The following is a 26,725-nucleotide window of genomic DNA, read 5'->3' as shown; positions in this document are numbered from 1 at the left end:
CCTTGAGAACAAGGCTATTGCGGAAGGGAGGGCAATGATAGGGTACCAAATATGGCAAATACTATAAGGAAGGGTGATCAGCCTGTGTCTGGTGAAGGGACAGTTTTACAAAAGCCCAATGTGTGGAGAGTCTATACTAGGAGACAGAAAATGGGGTCAGAGAATAATGATTAGTTAGTTAGAGAGGAGGTGATGTGGAAGAAATCCAAGAAATAGGAGAATTCTGGTATATGGGAAGAGAAGGGAGTGGGAGTGAGGTAGGCAAGAATATTGTGAGTTTTGCTAAAGAAAGTTTACTTTCTAGAAGAGTCAATTACTGACTCTAAAAAATCTACCTTAGCATTGTAAAGCTTGAATTCTTTTACTTAATTTTACTGCATAATCTGATTAATAACACTAACATATAATTTGTTTCTTTCAGAAAGTCAACCTTATTTTGTTTAGGGAAATTTGGTAACTTGGTGAAGCAAAGAACAATAGGTAGTGGCAAGAAGCAACATTGAATATGTGTTTAGAACAATGGCACAAGGTATTTGTGAAAAAATTGGGCTAAAAACAAGGCTGGAAGAACTTGAAGTTCCTAACACTGGTGCAGTAAGAATTTTTGTGACAATTGATTGATACTTCATCAGGGAAAAGCTGGACAATGCGACTATTAGTATGAATCATGTGCCATCATCCAGCCGAGCAGCGGATATTTTGACTAAAGCTATGTCTAGACACACCTATGAAAGCATCAGGTCCAATCTAGACATGATAGATATCTATCACCCAGATTGAGGGGAAGTGTCGGTCCATGAAGGCAAAAATAAGTTGAAATATGGTGCCGTTACAACAGCAACCAATCAAGATCTGATGCGCATCAGAATCAAGAAGTTAATTTTCGAAATAAAGCATAATTCTCGATTTCCCTAATGTATAATTGTAATGGTATTGTTTTCTTCCTTTTTTTAGATTTGGGAGTGATTGTAATTATAGAATTATAGGCTTAGATTTGAACTAAGATTTGTAATTTTATTCCTTTAAATACCTCTATTATACTCATTCTTAGATCAGTGAAAAATAAGAATCACTTTTCCCCACATGGTACTAGTATTTGCAACGCAATTATGAGAGGTTATCATGGCTAGCTGAACTCGTCAAACACCAATATTCTTGTTCAAAGCAAGGACTTCAACAAGTGATTTTGCTCTACAATGCATCAAAAAGATGGTTAGGCACGTGATCAAAGTAAATGATAAAAGTGCGGATTTCCATTGGAGCAAGCTCCACGTTTAGCTCTTTTGGATCAACTGGCCCTCCCCTTGAAACCTGTCTATTTCCAAATGAGCCTTCTACTTTCCAAGTAAGTCTTTTTTTCTCCATCTCTGTCCTTTCTTGGTTGGCAGATAAGTTCATCTCTTTCACCTCTTTGATCTGATTTCAAAGAAGGCATACTTTAGTCACAAAACAAGCTAAACAAGTCTTAAAAAAAATTCTACCCTCTCAAGAAACCTGTCACTATTTACCTTCTTCCCAGGGAAGAGCTTTTTGAGCTCCACATTTGTCATTACAGAGAGATCCTTGTCTTCCTCAATCTGTGCATAAATTTGATGGGCCAAGAAAATGAGGGAGTAAAACAAGAAGCAAATATATAATGCACTAATTACAGAAGAAAGTAAAAAACGACTAGCGTGGGCTAACAGAGTAAGTGCCCTTCGTCATCAGAACCAATCTTAATTGAATGTCTTTGGTTCCATCTTAAGAACCTCCAAATTCACAAGTAACAATCATGATGTATTTATTTGTTTGGTTAACAATCAGGATAGCAGGAATCCTTCTTTACAAGAAACTTGTGCAAGTTTGAGAATGGTTTTTCCCAACCCTTCATAGGTTCATTGATTAATCACAACAAAACTTGCTGGCATAAGAAATTGAATCCCTTCATTCATTCACTAATTGATGCATTTTATTTTCAGGGCCAAGGCTTATGCTTCATTCTAGTAAAATTATCACAGAAACATACAAACAAGAGAAATGGTAGCATAAACCATTACAACAAATCTGATAAATTAAAGAACAAATAATCTTTCTTATCCCGGAGAAAACAATCTTCTAATGGAAAAATCACTTAAAAAAAGTTCAAATATACACATAACCATTATGCATGTAATGAACTGAAGGGGCGAGGCTACATATAAAAGTGCTGATTAGCAAAGAAAAGTGTAAGTGAAAAAAAACTGAATATAAATGAAATGGAAACCTCATATAGATGCGCTAGACGGAGGAGAACCGTCCCATCATCAAGTTCCTGAATAGTCCAAGAAAATAGTTATAGTTAAAAGCCATAGAATTTCTACATAACAGCGTACGTATGTGCAGTTGCTCACACATACAAACAAATTAAGCAGGGTTTGATGCCATCATTGTATTGGCCATGTAATTGTCACTTGTTAGTGTTGGCCAAAAGTAAGTAATCAACCTCTTGTTTATACTGACTAATATTGGGGTCAAGTAAATCCCTTTTAATCAGGGACATAGAAACATATACCTGTAACGTTATAATAGCAATGTTATCAGGTAATGCGGAAGAAGAATCAATTCCTGAAAATGTTAGTACGTGGGAGTTCATCCAATCATCTTTATCATCCTGCCAAATGAAATTGGTCTTTGAGTGACTGATACATGATATCATTGTAAATTTCAGATTTTATCAACAAATGGTACATATATATACAAGAACTATTTTTTCATTTCTAGTATTGAATTTCACCTTTTCAGCAAAGGCTAACAGAAGTGGAGAATATATTTCCTGGCCAAATGTACGACGCCACTTAGCACCCTCACCCAAGGGATCTATTCTGTAGTAAAATTTACCTTGGACCTAAAATATGGGTAGTAAGTTACAAATTCAAAATTGATATCATCTAATTCACACAAGTTACATTTTTTTATGCATAAATATTGGCAAAAACACCGGCATTCTGCTCCAACCAAATAAACTAACAGCAAATCTGCAGACTGACACAAAGTTTGGAAGGCATAGTTTTTGTCAACAGCAAGGGGACTACATCCTGCTTTTCAAGACCTCAATGTAATTGAAAATTGGTTACTTTCTTTCTCAGTATGTCTATCAAGAAAACATTTGTACATGCCAAAATTTGACCCTGGTGTTGTTCAGCCTCCGCTAAAATGGATTGACACTGATTCGTCAAACCTTTATCTGCTATCAGCATTAAGACCCATTTGAGACTAATTATCAAGTTGATCAACAGAGAATTTATAACCAAAATAAACATCTGATATTAATAAAAGAAACAACAATAACAGTTAAATGACTTTGAAGTAGGCAAGAAATTCTTACAGTTAGACCCCTGCAATCATCACCAACACAGTCAATTTCATTTAGAGCCTCATCAACACCTCTTGAATCATCAAGTAGCAACCTCCTGTTGGTGAGAGGAAAGATATAAATTTGGTTAACATTTTTTTTAAAAGAAATAAGCAATGTTAACAGAAGCCAAGAGTGAAAATGGATAGCCACAGAGAAACAAATAGAACGAGGGTTGCCATTGGGGGGGGGGGGGGGGGGGTTAGGGATAAAAGCAAGAGGGGGCCTCATTACCATTACATATCATCAATGAAAAAACACTTCAACCTCCCCCCTCCCTCTCTAAGTCACCCATACATTACAGGTGCAAATTCATGAAAACTTCAAATTGTAAAAATAGTATATACCATGATGAATGCATCTTTTGTTCATCTAAATAATTTATTCAAAACTATATACAATTAATATAAATAAAAAAAAATAATACAAAATACTTTAAAATAATTGCATGTTTTCTTTAATAAATACCAATTTTTTAATAGCATTATTTTTTCAATAAAAGAGTAGTAAATAAAAAGCTAAAAGACTATACAATACGTCAATTAAGAAATGTATCCAATATTCCAACTAAAATAAAGTAAAGAAATTAATGATGGCAAGAAGACAGATCAAGTAAGAATAACAGGATTTATTTATAAGAAAAAAAAATATTTTAACTAAATGACAGAAAAATATTGACACCAAGGACGCATTTTTCACACTTCTGGTAATAGGTCACATCTCAGATCTGTGATGGACCAGTGAAGTTTTTCACAAAGGCTACCCATTTGTGAGCCTCAGTCAGAAAACAGTTATATCTGTGAAGAGCAAAAGTTTAATTCACCAGCTAAGCCTGTCCACTTAGAAAGAAGAAATCCATACTCAAGTGTGCAAAAGAGGAGGGCATGATGCATGAATTAGGCAATCTAGCCCTGACCACTAAAATTACAATGATAATGATGATGAATTGAAGACACCAACACTCTTACATAAAATGCCAAAGCAGATATGCTCCCTGAAAAACTTCGCGTTATGCTGCAATAAAATACCAAATCACTGCCTAGATTGTACATACAAAAATCCTACCCTCCTTTCTTCCAAAACTTTTCAAAGATTTAAAGGATTTGTCCCCTTCTATATGCTTACACAATATTCAACATAAAGGCCAAAAAGACCACATTTCCAAGGAAAAAGGTAGTGCTAACAGCTAAGTGTCATTCAATTATAATTTCAAGTAACTCCAGTATAATAGCAATCTATTTAAAGCATCATCTGAAGAATAACACATACCTGTGGACCATCAGCTCTATTTGTCCATCTTCTAAGCTGGATCCTCCAATAGCTCTATCCACCAAAACTGAGAATTCTGTTTTATTATCCTTCATGTATATCCCAAGATTAATCTGAGAGGAAAGTAAATAATATTGTAAACCTAAAGGTTGGATATAACTTCTTGTTGAATTTATGAATAAGCACCACAAAGCAAACAGGCTCAATTCTAAAGTGGGTTTGGCATACATTTGCTGCAATCCAACCCCCACCAACCAAAAGAAAATCCTTCCTTTTTCTTTGAGAAGAAAAGAAAAATACAAGTAAAAGAATGGAATTTGCATGTATCTAGCTTAGTAATCTGGTAAAGATAAACGATTTCAATAAATCAAATAGTTGAAAAATACAGTTTATCATTAGTTAGAAGTTGCATATTTGATCATACAAGAGTTTGAAAGCATAACAGCTTCAGTAATAACAGTCCTCTAGGCAAGGAAGAGCGGAAAATTAGGTCTTGGGCACCAATGATGACTTTGACAGAAATGTTATGTAAAAGCTTACATACCGGGTAATAATTTCCAGCAATGGGCTGGTTCACTTCCAGGTTCCAATCTGTTCTGTAGTCACGTATCTGCAGTAAGATAAATCCATAGATTTAAGTTATGCCTAAAGAAAATGGAAAAATGATAAACGTCAGATACTTTTACAAATTTATGATCAATTCAAAGAGAAGTTGTTTCCATTTCTTAACTTCTCTAAGAGTGAATAGCATCTAGAAATACAAAGATAATATTAATAATGATAACAGTGCAACGTAGTCTATTGTCAGCAATTATAGATGGTCTGAACTACTTAGACACAGTAAGGTCTAATCTGCATACCCTTCTGATAAAATCACGCCCATTAGAATCTGTGTAAAATGTTTTGTTGGTTTCCATAGTAGTTGAAATCTGAGTGGAAACTTCTTTACCAATTCCATCTTCAATAGGTACAGGGCCAACCTAATATTCCAAATACCATACGTTCAAATGTTCTAATTATCTGTGTAAAAAATCCTTATAAGAAATATATCTCTATGTATAACACAATGGATACAAGCAATGCCAACAAATGAAAATCAATCAATCATAGATAGATTATACAATGACTAGTAGGATGACAAAATGTAAATATAAAAGCTTACAATAAACTCTACTTCAACGTGCTCCTTTCCTTTGTGCAGTCTGGTAATCTGCAGACATATTTGATGCACATTAATTTCCCAACATTGGATAAGAAATGGATACAAAATTTGTATTCCTCAGGATTTATTACATAATTATTATCATCATTAAAAAACTTAGGAGCTGGGACAAATACGTACTGGAGTTGAATATTTGAATGGATACTAATAATGGGGTCTGTCCCACTTTGGTAGATATTCATGAAGTGGGGCCTACTTTTTTTTTCCTAAGCATGTGGGCTGACTCAGGCAAGACTGCCTCCAGGCTATGTAATAACAACATTCAATTATTATTTTGTAAAACTGGATGCAGTGTAATGGCTATCAGGGTGACATTAGGTGCAACTCCAAGTTTTGATTACTTCTATCAAAAGAACGTCAAAGTAATCCATTGTTAGTTGTATGTTAATATTAGATTTAGGTATTAGTATATGATATTTGTTAGCATTTGTCAGTAACTACTATCAGTGATGTAGTTCGTCGGGTTGTAATAATTAGCATAAACAAGGCATGTTGCTTATAAATAAAAAGGGTAGGTTAAGATGGGGGTATCTTGTCAACTATGAAAGAGTTAGGGCCTTTGGCTTGGGAGGAGCAGTCCCTTGAAGGACTCCAATGTTCTATCCATGTGTTGAGAGAGAGAAAAACAAGAAGACATAAGATAGATTTGTGCATTGGAATACATGGTGGAACTATCTATTTATAATAATGCTCAATTATTACAAAATATTACATGATATTTGTTAAGAAACTTGGGCCAAGGCGCCTAGCTCACTCCTAAAAGCTAACTCATAGGAGGATTACCATAACCCTTATAAGGAGTATTCTAACTCTATTCCTACCCAAGTTTCTTAAATATATTTATATGATATTTTGTTATCTAAAATCACGCTTTCTATATAGTTACCTTATTTACTAGTTACTTTATTTACATTATTATCAACACTCTCCCTCAAGATGGAGAATATAAATCATATGCACTAAGCTTTTTCCATATATATAACCAATACAGGCCCCCCTTAAAGATTTAGTAAAGATATCTGTCAATTGATCATTAGAGTTGAAGAATCGAGTAACAGTATACCGTAATAAATGTTTTTTCTAATGAAACGACAATCTATCTCACTATGCTTAGTCCTCTCATGAAAGACTAGGTTTGAGATAATATGTAGAGTAGTTGATTATCACAAATTAGGGTCATCTAAGTGTCCTCTCCAAACATCAATTCCTTCAGTCATTCTTTAAGCCATATGAGTTCACAAGTGACTAAAGTCATGACTTGATATTTCACCTCTGCACTTGATCACGCAACAACACTTTGTTTCTTACTTTTCCAAGAGATCAAGTTGCTACCAGTGCAGCAAACACAATATCGCAGAAGCTTATCTACTATCTTTAGGAGAACTTACCCAATCCGCATTTGAATATTCCACAATTCGAGTGTGTCCTTTATCTTCATATAAAAGGCCTTTCATTGGAGCTCCCTTGATACATAATTGCATCCCAATGTTCTGTACAAGGAGAGTTGAGAAATTGACTCGCTACTTACAACAAAGTAGATATCAAGACGAGTGATAGTGAGATGATTTAATTTTCCAACAAGTCTTTTGTATTTTTTTGAATTTGCAAGAAGCTCCTCCTGTCCTAGTATTGAGTTTGATATTAGGGTCCATAGGAGTATCAACAAATTTGAAGCTCATCAACCATGTCTCTTCTAGGATGTCTATGGCATACTTCACAAGAAATTACACTATCATTTTTGGACTAAGCAACTTCCATCCCCTAGAAGTATTTCAGCCTGCCATGGTTCTATGTTTGGAAGTGATGACAGAGATATTACTTCACCTATGAAATTCCATGGAGTCATTATCTATGATGACAATTTCATCTACATAGTCAATGAGGTAAATGCATCCTACGGCAAAGTGGCAGTAGATAAGCTTCACTCCTAGTCATACTAAATTATTGAACCACGGTACTAAACTTGCTAAACCATGCCTAAGGAGATTGTGTAAGACCATATAGAGACTTTCACAGCCAACAAACAAGTCCAAAAACTCTACCTAAGCAACGAAACCAAGAGATTACTCCATATAAAATTATGCAAAAAGATTCCCACGTAGGAAACCACTTGATGTCTGATTGATAAAAATGCCAATGACTGCCATAGATAAGAACAAGCGAACAAAGGACATCTTGGCTACAAGAGAGAATGTGTCACCATAATCAAAGTCAAAAATATGTGTGTAACATTTGGCTACGAGATGAGCTTTTAATTGATCTATTTTGTTGTTAGGACTAACTTCAACGGTGTAAACCCATCCATAATCAACAACAAACTTTCAAGAAGGAAAAGGTACAAAGTCTCAAATACCACTATGTTGGAGCAGACACATCTCATCAATCGTGCCTTATCTCCAGCCATAATGAGCAAGGGCATCACCTGTGGACTTATCAATGAAATAGAAGACAAATAAGAGAGACAAGTGTAATGGGATGGTCTGACTCAAGAAGTGAGGCCGAAGGAGGTGGATGATGTAGTACCAAATGTGAGTTAGTAGATTCGGTAGCAACGCAGTCATGTGTTTATGGTGGAGCCAAAGAAAGCAGTATGTGTTGATAAGTGAAGCAGATGGTGCTAGAGAGTCATCAAGAGGGAAAAAATGAATAGAAATTGGGAAAATTATAAAACATGTCACATTCAAAAAACGAAACATCATAAGATATAAATTATCGATGAAGAGCAAGAAAGTAACACTTGTACCCTTTTTGAGACCAAGTATAAACGAGAAAGACATATTTATGGGAGCAAGCAAAGAGTTTGTCTAACACAAGAGTTACATTGTAAACAAAATAGGTAGAATCAAAGACTTGAGGAGGCAGGAGATAGAGAAGTTGATGTGGTTACAAGATCTATTGAGGTATTTTTCCATCTAAAACAGATGAAGGCATCCTATTAATGAGGTAATAAGCAATAAAGACAACAACACTCCAAAAACGATGGGAAACATGAGCATAAAGCAAGATGGTATAATCAGTCTCAAGAAGATGTTTGTTTTTACTGTTCAACAACCCCATTTCATTGTGTAAGATGACAAGACATCTTATGAAGAATCCCATGTGAGACCATAAAACTACTAAAGGAAGTAGAAAAGTATTTTTTAGCATTATCACTTTGTAAGATACAAATAGAAAGGACAAATTGAATTTTTATTTCATTATTAAAAGACTAAAAGATAAAAAAGAAATCAAAACGATCTTTCATTCAATAAAATCAAGTTCATCGAGAAAAATCATCAATAAAAGTGACAAAGTATTTTGATCTTAAACTAAAAACTACACAACTAGGACTCCAAATATATGAAAGAACTAAAACAAAGGTAGATGAAGCCCAACTAATGACATGATTAGGAAAAGAACTATGAACATGTCTATCTTGTTAAGATGTCTCATATTGACTAAGAATAAAGTTAGAATACTCCTTACAAGGGCTTGTGTAGTCTTTTTGATTTTAGAAGTGAGTTAGGCTCAAGTTTACTAATATACCAACTTGACAATTTAAAATAGACAACTTAGAGGAGAGTAGAAGATGCCAACAAAGGAATTACTAGTTTGCGCAATCGACACAGTGGAACAAGAAGGCTGTCGGGTTTCACACCCCTTTAAAAAGGAGGGAGCAACATTGGCCGCACAAGAAGGGCAACCATAAAGGCATGGCAGCAATCAATGGGATCCAGATCCTCCCCAGTTAATGCAGAAACTGGAATGTCCAGTTTTATTTTTGCTTAAACCAATTTAAATTCGCTTAAGCAAATTTTTGTTTAAAACATTTGCTTAAGCAAATATCAGTCTACAACTCTCCGTTCCCAAAAAACTAGACCCAAATGCTTTCTCTCTCTGTAGCATCTTATCTTTATTATCATATCCACAACATACCCTCCACTTCCCATGTCCCATGCTTTCATTGCCCCACCCTCACCAACATCTTTAAAATTCCTTTCCCTTACTTATACAACACTGCTTTATTTCCCATGAGAAAATTACTCTTAAGGATTGAATACCTGAAATATCCTCTGACAAGCATGGTAGGATTAAGGGAAAAAAAAGGTATTTATAACATTAACATAGCAAAAGTTGTTGGTAAAGGCAAACTTCAACTTTCAAAGCCAACTTCCGATTCTGTGTTAGTTTCCAAAAATAGCATAAAAAGAAAGAACCTTACTTTTGAGTCATTTTCTAATGGTGGGATGTCTTACTATCATCATTGCTGTTGGTGCATTAGGAGGGATTTCAATTCCACAGACACATACATGCCAAGAGCCTAATACGGAGCCAACTTTGGGATAAAGGAGAATTAAATACCGCTTTATTTCCCTAATTGTGGTTTCTTGGTGGTGTCCAAAAATAGAAATTTCCTAAGAAATTGAACTAAGTGTTGCAAATATGATGATAAAGATAGGATGGTACATGGTGAAAGGAGGAAGAGAGAGAAAACATTTGGGGATGGAGAGGGAGTGGCGCACCGTTGCCAACTATGAAATGAAAAAGACTCAATCTTTTGGGATTAAGAGTTGTAGACTGATATTCACTTAAGCGAATATTTTAAGTGAAAAGATTCGCTAAAGCAAAAATAAAACTAGATATTTAGTTCTTGCATTAACTGGAGAAGATCCAGATCTGCAATCAATAGTATGACCAAGTTTATGACAATGGTCACACTTAAGGCGAGATTTTCTAGGTTTACAAGAGTAAGTACGGTCACCTTGATGAGACACCAAAGTAGAGGAGTCCACTAGAGAAGGAATAACCTCAATAAATGTCTTATCTGGAACATGGCGTAGGTGGACCAGGTTGTGTCTCTAGAGTAGTAATAGTGGGACAGCCCAAGATTATATTGTGAACATTCGAGTAATTCTTAAGTAAACCATATAAGATCAGTAACAAAGTATTGCTAGCATTGCTCAAGTTCCTTACCAGTTTTGTCAACAAGAGTAAGAGTTCATTAAAATCATGAAGAAGACCAGAAACCCAACCTAGATAGATAGCCATGGAATCATTAAGTGAGTGAGCTCCAATAACAGGCATTAGTTCATGACATACCTCATAAAGTCGTCAAATTTTATTATCATAAAGAGACTTAGCTTGAATCCATATAGCTTTACATGTCTCATGGACACAAAAAAGGTCACACAAAAAGATGACTAGTAACCTTAATAATGCAACAAAGTTGGGTGTCAATCTTCTTCCAACGAGGGCAATCAGTCTCAGCAATAGTGTCAATCATCACTATTAGATGGTCTTCATAATCTTTTCCAACAAGCCAAAGAAGAATATTTGAAGCCCAAGTGTAAAATGTCAACAATGTCAAGAATGCCAAACAAGAAGAAAAACAACTACAAAAGAGAAAATGGACAAATACTGGAAGAGCACACGTTGATGATCCCATTGATGTCAAGAGCAGCCGAAAAAATGGTTGTACTCACCACCACGCATGGCAGCAGTGACGGAAAAACAATGAAATCGCACTTGCTTGTGGATACATGTGGGAGCTCCAATGAAGGTAGGACCAGTGACATTGGATAGTGCAGGCAATGGCAAACCAGATCCGATGGTCAGAGATTTGAAAGGTTGCTGGAAAACAATGGCTGCCAGGAGGAACAGTGTCCAGAAACCATGAACAAAAGCACTGGAAAAAATTAAAAAAACACACCAATGGGCAATGGGCCCAATAGGAATGTACAGATTGGGAATGCTCTCTCGTCAAGCTCTAGATACCAAGTTGATAGAGAAATGAGAAAATATAAGATAAATCCATGTGTTGGAAACTTCGAATACACAGTGCAGCTATTATTTATAATAATGCTAAATGATCACATAATATTATATGATATTCTGTTATCCTAAATCGCGCCATCTACGTAGATACCTTATTTACATAGTTTATATACATTATTCTCAACACCATGTAATCGGGGTTTGTCCCTATTTCATCTTAATAAGATACCCAGTTTCTGTCATCCACATGATATAGACTGTCAAGAACCAACAGATCTAAAATTTAAACCATAAGGTGAAGCCATAATTAGCATTTAGAGGGGCAACTACACTAAAATTATATGGTTAATTCATAGGATTAAAAATGATATATAAGCTAATGAAAACTTATCATATTAAGATCATCAAGAAGATAAAATGTAATTCATGTCTTCCTTTTCACATTACATATTCAAGTCATCATGCAATGTGTTATCTCTCTTAATTATTAGGATTTAGTTATTGTCATTATCTCTATGATTATTAGAAGATAATCTAGGATATTAACTTATATAAATTTTAGGGTTAGACTCCTATATATACATGCAAATTATAATTTAAATTCACAATACAATTCAGAATTTCAAGATGTTAGAGCCTCCAATCCTGGGGTCTCTAAGTTCACACACTTCCACACACTCAAATCCTTTTCACACATCAAACCCTAGCCACCTTTATCACAGCAACTCAAACCCTAACCACCTTTATTGCAGCATACAAACCCTAGCAGCCATCTTCATTATAGCATACATATGCACCTTCATTGTGATTAGGTATTTCTTCCTTTTTGTCAGCTACCCAAACCCTAACCACATTTATCATGGCATCTAAACACTAGCAACTGTCTTCATTACGGCATACGTCTGCACCATTGTGCTTAGACATTTTCTTTCCTCTGCCTCAGCCACTTTCTTGGCCGCTGTTTGCCTCACCACAAACATCATTTTGTTTGTTAGGACCTCCTCCATCAGTTTTGACCCTTCGTTGCTCAAATCATAGCTGTTTGGGTGATCATTTCTTCAATCTTTATACGTTCTTTGTTAAAACTTGCTAATGATTCCCAAATTCCCATTCTTGGGTCTGGATCTTGCCTCAGGAGGACGATTGGAGTTGTTGAGGAACAGGGAGAGTTATATTATTTTCAGTTAGGACCAAATCAACTCCAAGACAATGTTGGAAGAAAGGAGGTTAATTCCTGTAATTAGTCTTCTGTCTCTGCCAGTTTCCCAAGTGACTTGTGGGTTTGGAACATTAATTTCAATCAACTAGCAGATATGCTTTTTAAAGGATTGGTAGCTGAGTGGTTCCAAGATCTTTCACCCAATCTGGGAATGATAGATATCCATTCACTAGATTGTGGGGGAGTGTTAAGGATATCTCCTAATTATTAGAATTTAGTTATTGTCATTATCTTTATAATTATTTGTCATTATCTCTATGATTATTAGAAGATAATCTAATATTCTAATATTAGGATTAGACCCCTAATATACATGTAAATTATAATGTAAATTCCCAATACAATTTAAAATTTCAAGACAATGACAATTTCATGTTGCTTAATAGGAAACAAGTTTATTAATAAGAAAGTAATATGATGATGTTGTTAAAGATGGAAAACTTGTAATAATGAAAACACCTGATATATCCATGAATTGATTTGTTGATGCACTTCATCAAGTACTGGTCCATGCAAAACAGTCATAGGAACCTGAAGATTCAATAACCTTTTAAGAGAAGGTAGCTAGGAGAATTTACTTGTTCGGGCATTATATGTCAGAAAGCATTTCAAACCTGTTTTTCATGTTTTATGGGATATGTGCCATTTGGGCGGAAGATATAGGCACCAGAATTCTGTGATGGAAATTAAATTGCAATCCAATGTTATATAAAAAATATAATGCTGGGAGAAGTAAAAAGTGAATAACATATTGGCATCTAATCTATTATAAAAATATCCACCTGTGGATCCTTTTGGTTAGTTCCATCATATCCAGAATAGTAGAGGTAACTCAGTTCAACTTGTTCCTCAACCTACCATCAAAATAACAGTGTTAATAACAGTTATACTTCTTTCCTTTTCATTTTTCCATCCAACAACGTAAATTCAAACAGAAAAATATATTAAAACATGAAAAGAGGAAGAGAACATCACAAATACATATCCATGATTACACACAAAAAGTTTCTAATTAAAGGGGAATCGTGATGAAAAGTGAAGTATCACAAACCAAGCTTCTTATATTAACATAATTGGTACACTTTTCTTGATCTGTAGAAAATGTAAGCTTCAAATTTCCTTGACCAACTTCAAACTCAGAATTTTCACTACTCTGATATCTAACTACTGATGATCTAGTGGAACCTGAAAACATGCAGAAAGCATTTATTTGTTATGAGTATGGAAAACAAATAAACTCTAGTATAATAAATACCAATGCAATTTATATTTGAACCTGTCCTTTTGGCAGTTGAGACAGTGTAGGTGCTAAAACCAAGTGGTGGTACAGAAACTGTAAAAGCAAGCCAATACTTGGGTGTCTTGGGTGGAGTTTGTCCCAAATATGCCTTGACATAGTAGTTTCTTAAGTCTACAGATACCGCAGCCAGAGGAAGAAGTTGAGATTCTATTTCTTTACCATTGGCATCATGAACTGTAACACTGGCATCAACAACCTGAAGATGTTTGCAACACCAAAAGACATGTTACTCACATCTATATATAAATACACACCGAGGGTAAGCACTATCATAGTTAAACAGTTAAATAGATCATAAATTATTAGCCAATACTCAGAAATACTATATACAATTCAGTAGATTTTAAGAAGTAAACACCAATGAGAAATAATCTTTAACACCATACTGAAGACATGCTAATACTTCATTAATTAAGATCACTGAAAGAACCAAAATGTTATGATAATTTTCGTGATATTAGTTTCAAATGTTGTCAGCACTGCCATATATTGAATTTACAACAATCAAGAAATACTAGAGTAATGTCTTATGTCACTCACAGGAATCCGAATCACTTCATTCCTCCTCCAACCAAGAGAGTTGTAAACCACAATAGCCTAAGTATGGGAAGAGCTTGTGAGAAGATATAATTCAAAAATAAAATATACACTAAGGAAAAGAGAACAAAATATGCAATGAAATAAATATTATTACCAAATTCTTTCCTTGAACCAGATCAACTTCTGATGCAGGACAGTAACTTATGTTCAAAAGTGGACACTGTTAAATAAATAAAGAAAGAAAGATTGCAAATATCAAAATCCTCTGCAGCTTGAATTTGGATATGATAATTAGAAATAATCAATGGTCAAGTTAAATGCTAACATCACAACAGTCTTTATATATACCTTTAGAACGTATGGATTTGATAAGTATCCTGTCTAAGATCCAATCATTATAATCTTAGAGATAGATAGGTAAAAGAGAGAGAAGGAACACATACCTATATTATCTGTTATTAATATTGTATAGTAAGGTTAATTGGACCATATTGAAATATAACAGCATAGATTGGATGGACAAACTCTATACAGACAAGGATTTGAAGTTTTGCCACCTTTGAAGTTTTGCTTTCTCTCCAGGTAGGCAATGGCTCTCATGTCACTGTTTGGTTGGAGATTCCGCTTTTAGTTTAGTTATCCCTTGGCTTTTTTCATCAATTTACACTTAAATATATCTCCACTTTTTTTGTAATTTAAATGATAAAGAATCCCCAGAAATTGATAAACTCTTTTGGAAGTCTTTTCCTTCCAAAGTTAAGTCTTTTATTTGGACAGCTGTTATTTAAGGAATGAATACCAATCAATGGAAAACTACAGATGCGTAGGGCCAAAAAAGGAAATTTTCCTTGTAAGTGTGTTGTGGTGGTGCAAGCTCAGAATTTTTTCTTAGCTTCTTCTTGCATTGTTCTGCTGCCAGTTCTTTATGGATTTCTTTGTTTGGATTTGGTGAATAAAGGAGGGTGAGGAATTAACTATCTGATAGCAAAACTTGAGGACAATATCAAAAAACTGCAAAAATTGTTGCTTGATGAACAAAAGATCTTAGAAGAAATCACACAGTTCCAAAGGACTCACTAAAAATTGAAGCCCTTTTAAAAGAGAGTGAGGAATCAAATGCTTTGATACCATATTAGGATTTTAAGATGGACCCAATCCAAGATTAAGGGAGAGAGTGGGCTTTTAAACTAGATATGGTATCAGAGCTTGAACCAAACAAAAAAAAAAAAAAAGGCCCAAAATTAAAATAAAATAAGGGTCAAGCCAAAATTTTAAATACAAAATAATAGACCTGTGCCATTAAAATAAAAAATCAAGAAAAAGGAGTAAAAACCTAGGTAAACAAAAAAAGAAAAACAAGACCTGAGGTAGAAACCTAGACTTGAAGTACAGGTTCAGGCTAAATAAGAAAAAGAAAAGGGTTAAAAAATGCAAGTCACAGCTAGGCTTAAGCTAGTTAGACAAGAGGGAGTGTAAGATAATAAAGTTCCACATTGGTGAATTTGCAACAAATTGAAGTATATATAAGCAACAGGATTATGACTCTAATTTGCCCAAGGCATTTTAGACAAATACATCACTCAAGTTTAAAGCCCACTCACTCTCTCTCCCAATCTTGAGTTGGACCCATATTAAAATTCTAATAGAGAAAGTTTGTGTCAAACTTAGAGAAATGTAGGCAAAAAAACTGTATTCTCCTGCTGGAGAATTCTCATATATATACTGTTTAATACAAGCTGATTTTCAGCCCAATAATTAGCTAAACGGCTATATTTACATTTATCCTACAACTTAATTAAGGAGAGAATAACAGTTACAATCCTAATTAAGAAAAGAATAACAGTTACAGTTGTACAATACAATTGCATATTAAATGTCCAGCTGTGAATTTGCTGGTTTTAATGACCAGAAAATTTGTTCATCAATTCCATTGACATCCCACCTCAAATTGATGCTGGCAAGTCTACAAGCATCAATTTGCCAACAAGAAGATTGTGCCGCTGACGTGTCAAAATTTTAGTAAAAATGTCAGCAATCTGCACAGATGTTGAGACATGAGGTAGAGTGATAATTTTGCGATCATAGGCTTCTCGGATAGAATGACAATCAACCTCAATGTGCTTCGTGCATTAATGATAAACTGGATTTGCTGCAATTTGTATGGCACTGGTGTTGTCAGCATGCAGCGAAGTTGGTTGGGTTTGAGAGAATCCAAGCTCTGTAAGGAGACCACGTAACCAAATTATTTCAGAGCATGCAGTAGACATTGCACGATATTCTGCTTCAGTGGATGACTTGGAAACTGAATCTTGTTTCTTGCATTTCCATGAAATTAGAGCATTACTCAAAAACATACACCAGCCAGTAGTTGATTTCCTTGTGTCTGGACAGCCAGCCCAGTCAGCATCACTATATGCTTGGAGTTGGAGAGATGAATCAGCAGGAAAAAATAGACCAAGTTTGGAGGTGCCAAGGAGGTATCGTATGATGCGGTGTACTGCTGAAAGATGAAAATGTCGAGGAGATTGCAAGAATTTACTCACTGTGTGGACAGCAAAAGAAATATCCGGACGAGTGATGGTCACATAGATAAGACTACCAACCAGTTTGCGATATAAAGTAGGATCTGGGAGAAGTTCACCTTCATCTCTGCTATATTTCACATTAACTTCCATCGGGGTGTCAACAGAGGTTGCATTGGTGAGGCCAGCTAACTGAACCAGATCCTGAATATACTTTTGCTGATTTAAAAATATCCCTTTAGGTTGATAATGTACTTCTAACCCCAAAAAGTAAGTGAGGTGGCCAAGCTCCTTCATATGAAAAGTTGAATGCAGCAAGTGTTTAATTTTAGAAATAGCGGCTTGATCAGAACCGGTCACGACAATGTCATCCACATAAACAATAAGCACCAAAATGCCGTTAGAAGTCCTCTGTAGAAAAAGAGACGGATCATATTGGCTTTGTGTGAAGGAAAAGCCAAGTAATGTGGAGCAAAATTTTTCAAACTATGCTCTAGGTGCCTGTTTCAAGCCATATAAAGAGCATTTTAGTTTGCAAATAGCATTAGGCGAATGTGTGGACATACCATTAGGAAGTTTAATGTAAACTTCCTCTTTGAGGTCCCCGTGGAGAAATGCATTTTTGACATCCATTTGATGTAATGGCCAAGATTGTGATGCAGCAAGGGCAAGTATGGTTCGCACAGTAGTCATCTTGGCAACCGAGGCAAAAGTCTCATCATAGTCAAGTCCATATTCTTGCTTATTTCCTAGCACAACTAAACGAGCTTTGTAACGGTCTATGGACCCATCCGAACAAAGCTTTATTGTGAACATAAATTTGCTGCCAAGAGGTTTAACAGAGGGGGGACATGGCACAACATCCCATGTTTGATTTTCTTCTAGTGCTAGGAGTTCTGTCTCAATAGCTTGCTGTTAACACTCATGCTCCATTGCTTGTTTATAAGAAGAAGGAATAGGGACTGATGATAATGTTGCTGTCAAGGATAAGGGAGAGGTAAAACCATACTTTTCTGGGGGTTTACGAGTGCGGGAACTTCGTCGTAAGGGTACTAGTTGCAGCCCTTGTACCGGATCAGCAGGCAAGGAATAATCTTGAGGGGGCCCAGGAGGATCTGGTGGCTGATTTTGAGTGGTATGACTTCGTCTGTGGTAGGTTAAGAGAGGTCTAGATGAAGGTTGTCCTGCAGAAGAGGTAGAAAACAATGGCAAAATAGAAATTTGGGAAGGAAGAGGATCATGATAAGTTACAAAAAAAATATTTATTTTCCTGAAAGATGACATTTCTAGATACCCGAATCCGACGAAGGTTAGGATCATAACAGAGAAAACCTTTTTGGTAAGGAGAATATCCAAGAAAAGCACATGCAATAGATTGTGCAGTGAGTTTAGTGCGTTCTTGTGAAAGAAGATGGACATAACACACACAACCAAAGGTTCGAAGAGAGGAATAATTTGGTGGGTGACCAAATAACCGGATGAAAGAAGAATCATTATTTAATGATGTAGATGGCAAGTGGTTTATAAGGTGAACAGCAGTGGAGAGAGCTTCACACCAAAACCGAGGTGGCACACAAGACTTCAACAACAGGGTGCGGACAACATCAAGCAAGTGACGGTTTTTTCTTTCGGCTATCCCATTTTGCTGGGGGGTTGAGGGGCATGTCCTTTGAGATATAACACCATTAGTTTGCAAGAAGTTCTGAAAAGAATGAGAAATGTACTCCCCTCCATTGTCAGAGCGAAGAATTTTAATTTTGGAGGAAAATTGGGTCTAAACATAAGCATGAAAAAGTTTGAAAGCAGACAATACTTCATCTTTAGCGCGCAAGAAATAGACCCACATAAAACGACTATAATCGTCAATGAAAGTGACAAAATATTTATAACTTGCATGAGAAATAATTGGTGCCACCCCCCATACATCACTGTGAATCATATCAAAAGGTTTGTCTATGTTTGATTGATGTGTTGGAAAAGGAAGAATTTTACTTTTGCCAAGTTTACAAGAAAGGCAATCAAATTGAACAACATGAAGAGGTGGGGACTGTTTATTTCCAAGAAAACAAGTTTTTAACATGTGATGCAGTACATTGGACTTTGGATGTCCAAGACGCTTATGTCATATCTGATAATCAACAGTAGCAGAATTACAAGAAACAAAAGGTAAAGAAAGATTTGGAGACAAAGGGAAATGAAGTGGAAAAAGGCGTCCAATTTTAGGCTCCGTCGCGATTGTCTTCCTTGATTGTTGATCCTGCACAAGACAACCAGATTTTGAGAATTCTACAAGACAACCATTGTCAACTAATTGACCAACAAAAATGAGGTTATTAGTCAGACCAGGAGAGACAAAAACATCGGTTAGAGATGAAGAAATATCACCAGTTGCTGTGATAGGTAAATGATTTCCATCAGCAGTATGAATCTTGAGATTTTCAGAATATTTGGTGATATTAGTAAGAAACTGAGCATTGTTGGTCATATGGTTGGAAGCCCCAGAATCAAAGTACCAAGGTGAAGATGTAGAAAGAGTTTTACCTAAAAGTCCCAAGGCAGAGAATGCGGAAATGATCATTTGTTGAACCATTTCATGAGTCAATGTTAGAACCGGAGCAGGAGCAGGATGTTGGACAGAGGCTGTATTCGTAGAACTACTAGAAGTAGAGGAACCAGCCAATGCTGTAAAAGCTGTTGCAGATCGCTTTGGTGGTCTTGTTGGGCATTCTTTAATAATATGGCCATCCTTTTTGCAATAACTACAGAATTTTTGTGGACAGTGTGAAGCATAATGTTCAAATCCTTTGCAACAGTAGCATTGAACAGCACTCATGTCACGGCCTTTTGGTTTTTCTGGTGCTGCGTAAGCCACTGGGACAGTAGAGAAGCTTTGTTGGTCAATGGTCGATTGTGTGAGAAGACGCTGTTCTTCACGAAGCAGTTCATTGAGGCATGTATCTAGTGAGGGTTCAGGGTCTCTATTCATGAGATTAGATTGGACCAAAATCGGATCTCAATTTCATAAGAAATTGATTTCGTTTAGTAGTGTCATGAATTGATTGCACTGAAGTAAGACCATCAGAAGTCAAATTTTCATAAACTATGTCAGTGTAATCTGCCCAAAGATTCATGAAATGAGAGTAAAATTCAGAAATGGAGAGACTATCCTATTGAGAGATGGCGATGTCATGTTCAAGCTGAAATCTGCGTGCAGTGTTATTCTGACTATAGATTTTCTTCAAATAGGCCCACATTTCTGCTGCAGTCTTGAAAGGTCGTAAATTCTGGATAATGTTTGGGTCCACAGAACCTATGAGCCACGCCATGACTTGAGCATCCTTGACCTCCCATTTGCGATGTTCATCCTTCTGTTGGTCTTTGTTAGGAGCAGGAGTGCTACCATCAACATGACCCCAAAGATCTCTTCCTTTGACAAATATCTGGAATTGGAATGCCCAGGCTGAGTAGTTCTTGCCATTTAGGCGGACCAATAATACGTCATACTTTTCAATAGACATGATGCTAAAGAAAATGAAATGGTAACTAAGGACCAAATCTGGACTAGGATAGAATTGAGAAAAAAAACAAGGACCGTAAAAGCTTGGACTAGGACAATGATCGGAAAAACTGGGACAGGGCTAGGCTAGGATCGTAAGCCAGACTGATACCATGTCAAACTTAGAGAAATGTAGGCAGAAAAATTGTCTTCTCCTGCTGGAGAATTCTCATATATATACTGTTTAATACAAGCTGATTTTCAGCCCAATAATTAGCTAAACGGCTATATTTACATTTATCCTACAACTTAATTAAGGAGAGAATAACAGTTACAATCCTAATTAAGAAAAGAATAACAGTTACAGCTGTACAATACAATTGCATATTAAATGTCCAGCTGTGAATTTGCTGGTTTTAATGACCAGAAAATTTGCTCATCAATTCCATTGACAGTTTGGTGTGTCCTAAGTCCTTGCATCAGTTCTTCTGGTTTTGGAAGAAGTAAAGAAGCCAATATTTTGTGGCAATGTGTGATATTTGTTACATTTTTGTGCATTTGGGTGGAGCACAACTTTTGCTGTTTGAGGATTGTATTCAGATCAGCAGTTAGTTTGGGATCATATTTGGTGTTTGTCTTCCATATATTGTAAAAAACATGCACCAGAGTTTGATGCTCCACCCCTTACTGACCAGTTTGCTGTATGATGTATACCTTTTTTGTCTCTATTTTAAGGAGAATTGCTTAACCTCCATTCTCTCTGTCATATTCTTATTTTCATCTCAATAAATTTCTTCTTATACAAAAATAAATATTATTGTTCAAAAAATCTGCCATATAAGTCAACATGCTTTATGCAGGAAATATGATGGCATGTATCAATAACATATGCAAACATTGCATGCTGAATACTTAAGAAATATAGATATTTGTATGTAGTGAAGATGAAGAATGGAATAGAATCCATAAAAAAATATCTTAAACGACATTTTCCATGATATATAGAAATTCCCTACCAAGCTAAGGAATAATAAATGATCAGAAATAATTTATCAAGAATTACAAGTTATAAAAAACAGTTTTAAGACAAGGGAGACGCAGGGCAATTCAGCAAGTAATGAAAATAATGCACAAACTTAAAAGGATTCAAGATCTTTTACTTGTTGAAACTTTGTAACTGGGTTTTGGCATCCAGTAAGTAGTGATGACTCAGTCAAGCAAGCCAGTGTTGATGAAACCAATTCCTCTGCCTGCAAAAAGGCAATGTACCACTAGAAGATACACTAAAATTTGGATATACAAATTTACTTGAAGACAGACAAACAGTAACTGCACCTCCTTGTAGCCTATTGACAACCGTTTAGAATAATCATTGGCCACGTGTTGCTTTTCTGTGCCAGTGACTGCATCATGGTGTTGAGCAATTGCTAAAGCATCAGCTAATGAGTCTGTATTTGGCCCCAAATACATTCTGCCTCTAAAAAATTCTAGTTGTCTTGCAACCTAATAATTTATTGGCATAAAGTAAATATCCTGATACCAGTGGACCAAAAGATACCAATTTCCTTATAAACTATAGATATACTGTATACAAATCGTACCAAATAATAGCCACTCATTATTCTGACATAGCGTTTAATAGCTGGCCTACTGGTAAAGTATCCTGTCCAGTAACCATTTGCACGATCTGCATAACTGGTAATTTTTACACTCATATGAGGTAAATTTAATATTATACACATAAGGAAAAATCAAGAAATATGTGAACAGTTATCAGATTATGAAACAACTAAATATTAAACTCACGGGAAGAAATCATAAGTCTTGATTGGCCAGGACTCATTTGTCGCATATTTTGCGTCAGTGTATATGGATGGTGTCGAGTACAAAGCATTGACACGTCCATCCTAAAGTTGTCCATCAAACAAACTTATAACAATCAGAGTTCATAACAAAACCAAGAATAAAGACAGCTATTGATACTTAAAATTATGGGTCAAAGCACAACTAAACGAATTCATGCAAGTGAGAAAGTTACCTTGTTTACATAATGAATAAGTTTGTCCATCTGTCGGAACCATGTATGTGCATATTGATACTTAAAATCAGTTCCCATTGTCCACATTATGTGATTTGTTCGAGTTATGTTCGCCTAAAAATGAAACAATTTAGGGCAACAATTCAGATGAGATCCTACATAAAAGCTGTTAAAATTCCCTCAAGTTAGAATTCAACAGTACATTAATGTTCTCATTCAAGTTTCAAGCTAAGAACAAGTGTAGTTGAATGGATTGTCATTCAATGAGGTAAGGAAAAGGATAAGTAAAAGCAAAAAGCTCCTAAAATTAGCTTTGTTAAAAGCTACATCTTAAAAAAACTGCTTTATTTAAAGATGATCTTCTTAAAATTCTATTTGGCCTAACTTCTTTTCAGAAGAGAAGCTAGGCCAAATACTACCCTTATATTTAACATGCTACAAGAATAAAATTGAATCACACAAATCTCTAAACAAACTCTTGAATCACAAAAGTCATATAACTTCTTAAGCAGTTTGAAGACAACCTTGATCAACTTACCTGTGATAATGCAGCAGCAACAAAGTCATTCACACGATCTTGGACATTGTAATCAAACAAATCCATATTATCCTACATCAAGAAGAAATCAAAATTTAGCAGAGCAAAAAAACAAAAATATTTAAAATGCAATAGCAAAATTAACAAGTTCTTATAATATTACTTGAACTATTGGTGAGTTATCATTAACTTCAAAGTAAAATCCTGAAGGTGGCTCATAATTTTCAGGGAATGCTCCAGCAAAGATCTGGAAGAACACAAAGGCAGCAAGGATACACAACATAATTAAAAGAAACATATAGTTTAAGAGACACCAATCATGAATAGATGAAGGCATAGATATAAATGTTTAAAGAGAGAAAAATTATTTCTAGATTTTCACCTGGGCATAGGAGCCAAGGCTCTTGCTGCCCTGCCAGATAACCTCAAGGCTCTTCTCCTTTTTGCGCTTAGCTCTATCCTGGTAATCTATCCGACCAAAGAAAAGTGAGTCAAAGCCAACCTGCATCACAGTAGTACCAGTTGATAGCCGTCAAAGAAAATGGTACTTTTGACAGTTATCCTTTTCCAAATAATGAAAATATTCTATGGTTGAAGATTTATAGCATACTTCAGCTCCCAATAAGTAAGCCTGCACAGCAGAATGTCCAAAGGGATCAATTTGCCAACCAATTCTAGGAGTCACGCCAAACTCCTCTTTTAGAAATCTATGTCCAAGTGCCGTTTGATCAATCATGTCTATATAATGAGTTACTGCTTCATCATGCATACACATTGCCCCATTTCTGTGACAAGGAGTAAATAAAGGAAAGAAATAACATCAATACCCAAATACAAAACAAGAGAAAAGTATAATGATAGAGAGAGACAATCAGCCATTTTTTTCAAAAATGAAGGATGACTTTGATCCTAATCACAGTGAATATTTTAATCAGAAACATAATTTACATGAACTCTAGTTGACCCAAACTAACGAGTTTCTTAACTACATCCTGAACAGCTTCACTCTGATCTCTCCACCATCGCTTAAAAAAGGCCTGCATTAATGGAAGTGAAAGAATTAATAAGAAATGGTCCATACATAAAATGAATATATGTGGTTACGCGCTATGTTCAAGTATATAAACAGGAACAGGGAAGGAATATGAAACATTAATGTGTGAGATAAACATAAGCTTACAGTATAAAAAATAAATTCAGCTACCTATGCAGTTTAAGCCTTGTAGTTTGACAATTCCTAAAATTTCCTTGATATTCATATCTAACAATTTCATAAGCTAGCAAACCTTTTACACTGCAGTACCAAGTTAATCTAAGAGAGAGCAATTCACAGTCAGCATTCAAACAAGCTTCAAAAGTATTCCATATTTTCAAAATTAAGTTTAGGGATCCCAAATTTCAAGAGCTTATAAATAAGACAGCCTGGTGGTGGTGGGAAGTTTCAAAATGTTCCAAATCCATGAGTCTGTACGATATTTTTCATTTCCTTGCTATATCACAAGCATTAACAGTATCAAACTCACGGTAGAAGCAACATTAATCTGTTGGCACCAGAAGGGTGTTAAATATAAAATAGAACATCACATTTAGAAGATAAAAGGCTAAGGAATGCATAGTTTATATAAGGAAATGAAATGCTTTGTCAGATTGTATCATGGAACATCACTACACTGAACCTAAAAGATCAACTTTATCAGTTACACACGCAGAATCACTTAATCCAACAAATCAATGTCAAGAGAGCAACACATGAGGTTAAAAAAAGGGTTAACTTACCATCTCAACATAGATAAATTTTCTGTTCTTGTCAGCCAACAAAGCATTAACCATGGAGTCCAACACATTTTCCACACAAGCCCCCTACAGATAGCAATATAACAACCAAGTCCATCAATTTGCAATATTCAGACACATTATTCACAAGAAGTTTAGTCAGAGAAAGAAAAAGAGAACCTGAATCGAATTGTTAGAACCAACATAGTACTGATCAACTGTCTTCAACCAACCAACATCATCGTGGGTGTGAGCAACCAGATGAACGTTGAGCTTATCAGGGACAATGCTTTGAGAAGTGTTATACACCATAAATTTGGATTGCCCACAAAGGAGTGTTCCCAAAAGGGTCAACAAAAAGAGCAATAGTTTCGCCATCGGATTCTGAAAATGACGAATGGAGTCTTCACCCCAGAAGGGAAAAACGTTTCAGACAACAAAAGATCAGCCAAAAACATCTTCATTTTCTTAATTTCTATGCCAAAATGGAAGAAGGAACACCTACCACTTGGTGATCATGCACTGTGTTGATGTTGCAAGCTCTTCAGTCACTTCCATGTGTTTGTTTTATACGAAGGTTACAGGCACAAGTGGAGGTGGTTTTATCAGCTCTTATGTACGATAAGTTCATTTGACTTCGCTTCTAATGTAACCAAAAGCCAAACTGAGGAAGGGAAATACTACGAAATTATATCAATCTTATTCTTTATTTAAATAACAATAATGTATGATTTTAATAAATTTTAAATAATAATAAATAATGCATCAAAAAGTATATTATCAATAATACTTCTCATCAGAAATGATAGAAAAACAACATATAAAATTTATTTAATATTCTTTATTATTTGTATATAACCTCCTAAATAGAAAGTATAATTCATTAATAACGTGTTTGGGATAGTTTAAATTTAAAGAAATGATTATTTTAATAACAAAACTTTCTTAAAAAAAATGATTTTTTAAAATAAATCATATTAAATATATAGTTAATTAAAAAAGAACATCTACTTAATTTAGTGAACCACGATTCAATTTTAATTGATAACAAATGGTGACTTTAAAAAGTTTATCAAAATGTATTTTATCCTTTTTCAAAATCATTTGGAGTCTCCTTGGTGGTTAGTGTAGTCTCTATCTATCTGACTGACATCATCACTATAGCATTTTTAATTTGCAATTTTAGAATTATTAATTAATCACCTTTTGGGATAACTGCATAAGAGCCAGATTCAAACAAAGACAAGTGATATTTCTTTTTAAGAGAAAAAAAAAAGTGATATTTCTGACATGTCTGAGTTGTGGATGATTTATTTTCCTTTTGCTGAGTCACGAATCATGAGTTTGGAAACCAAAAGTTTTATATTCAAATCACGTTGAAAAAAAAAGTTAGACATTTAAATAAACTGCTTACCATAACGTTCAAGCAAGAACAATAATAATTTATTATGACTCGAGGAAACTATAAAATATTTTCTGACAATCTTCTTATTGGGCATATAAAAAGTTTGATATTTGAATTATCTTATTACCATGTCGTCCACCTTGAATTGCTTCAAGTGCATAGCTCAATGAAATTCTTGAAAAATTTCTTTCATATAAAGACTCACTTATCCACAAGCCATGTAAATTAAGCCACATCGTTATTTTACACGTATCAATTTAAAATTAACTTATAATTCAT

The 26,725-nt window shown here is 35.1% G+C and overlaps 1 protein-coding gene across 3 annotated transcripts; it reads right to left on the bottom strand.

Annotated features, from left to right (window-relative positions):
* Window positions 1-997: 997 nt before the first annotated feature.
* On the bottom strand, window positions 998-25,702 carry LOC113862823 (probable alpha-mannosidase At5g13980). 3 transcript variants are annotated; one of them, XM_027496051.1, is made up of 30 exons: window positions 25,547-25,702; window positions 25,222-25,445; window positions 25,045-25,128; window positions 24,217-24,305; window positions 23,879-24,053; window positions 23,651-23,770; window positions 23,432-23,515; window positions 23,269-23,340; window positions 22,731-22,844; window positions 22,499-22,599; window positions 22,294-22,387; window positions 22,028-22,195; window positions 21,853-21,942; window positions 14,829-14,894; window positions 14,675-14,731; window positions 14,111-14,330; window positions 13,886-14,019; window positions 13,617-13,688; window positions 13,449-13,508; window positions 13,294-13,365; window positions 5,802-5,849; window positions 5,500-5,619; window positions 5,184-5,249; window positions 4,640-4,752; window positions 3,344-3,428; window positions 2,753-2,863; window positions 2,531-2,629; window positions 2,243-2,290; window positions 1,509-1,577; window positions 998-1,416 (listed from the first exon to the last, which is right to left on the bottom strand). In XM_027496051.1, exons 2-30 carry the CDS (start codon window positions 25,417-25,419, stop codon window positions 1,192-1,194), a joined length of 3,054 nt encoding a protein of 1,017 aa, XP_027351852.1. In that variant the 5' UTR covers window positions 25,420-25,445; window positions 25,547-25,702; the 3' UTR covers window positions 998-1,191. The 3 variants fall into 3 exon arrangements, 2 of the variants coding, with proteins under 2 accessions (XP_027351852.1, XP_027351853.1); XM_027496052.1 differs by having other exon boundaries at window positions 999-1,416; window positions 25,222-25,425; window positions 25,547-25,626; XR_003504493.1 differs by lacking the exon at window positions 998-1,416 and adding an exon at window positions 4,339-4,384 and having other exon boundaries at window positions 25,547-25,674.
* Window positions 25,703-26,725: the final 1,023 nt, after the last annotated feature.

The sequence above is a fragment of the Abrus precatorius genome, unplaced genomic scaffold, assembly GCF_003935025.1.
Source record: "Abrus precatorius isolate BTA unplaced genomic scaffold, Abrus_2018 Scaffold3, whole genome shotgun sequence".
In the NCBI taxonomy this organism is placed as follows: Eukaryota; Viridiplantae; Streptophyta; class Magnoliopsida; order Fabales; family Fabaceae; genus Abrus; species Abrus precatorius.
This window is presented reverse-complemented; position numbering and strand designations above follow the sequence as displayed.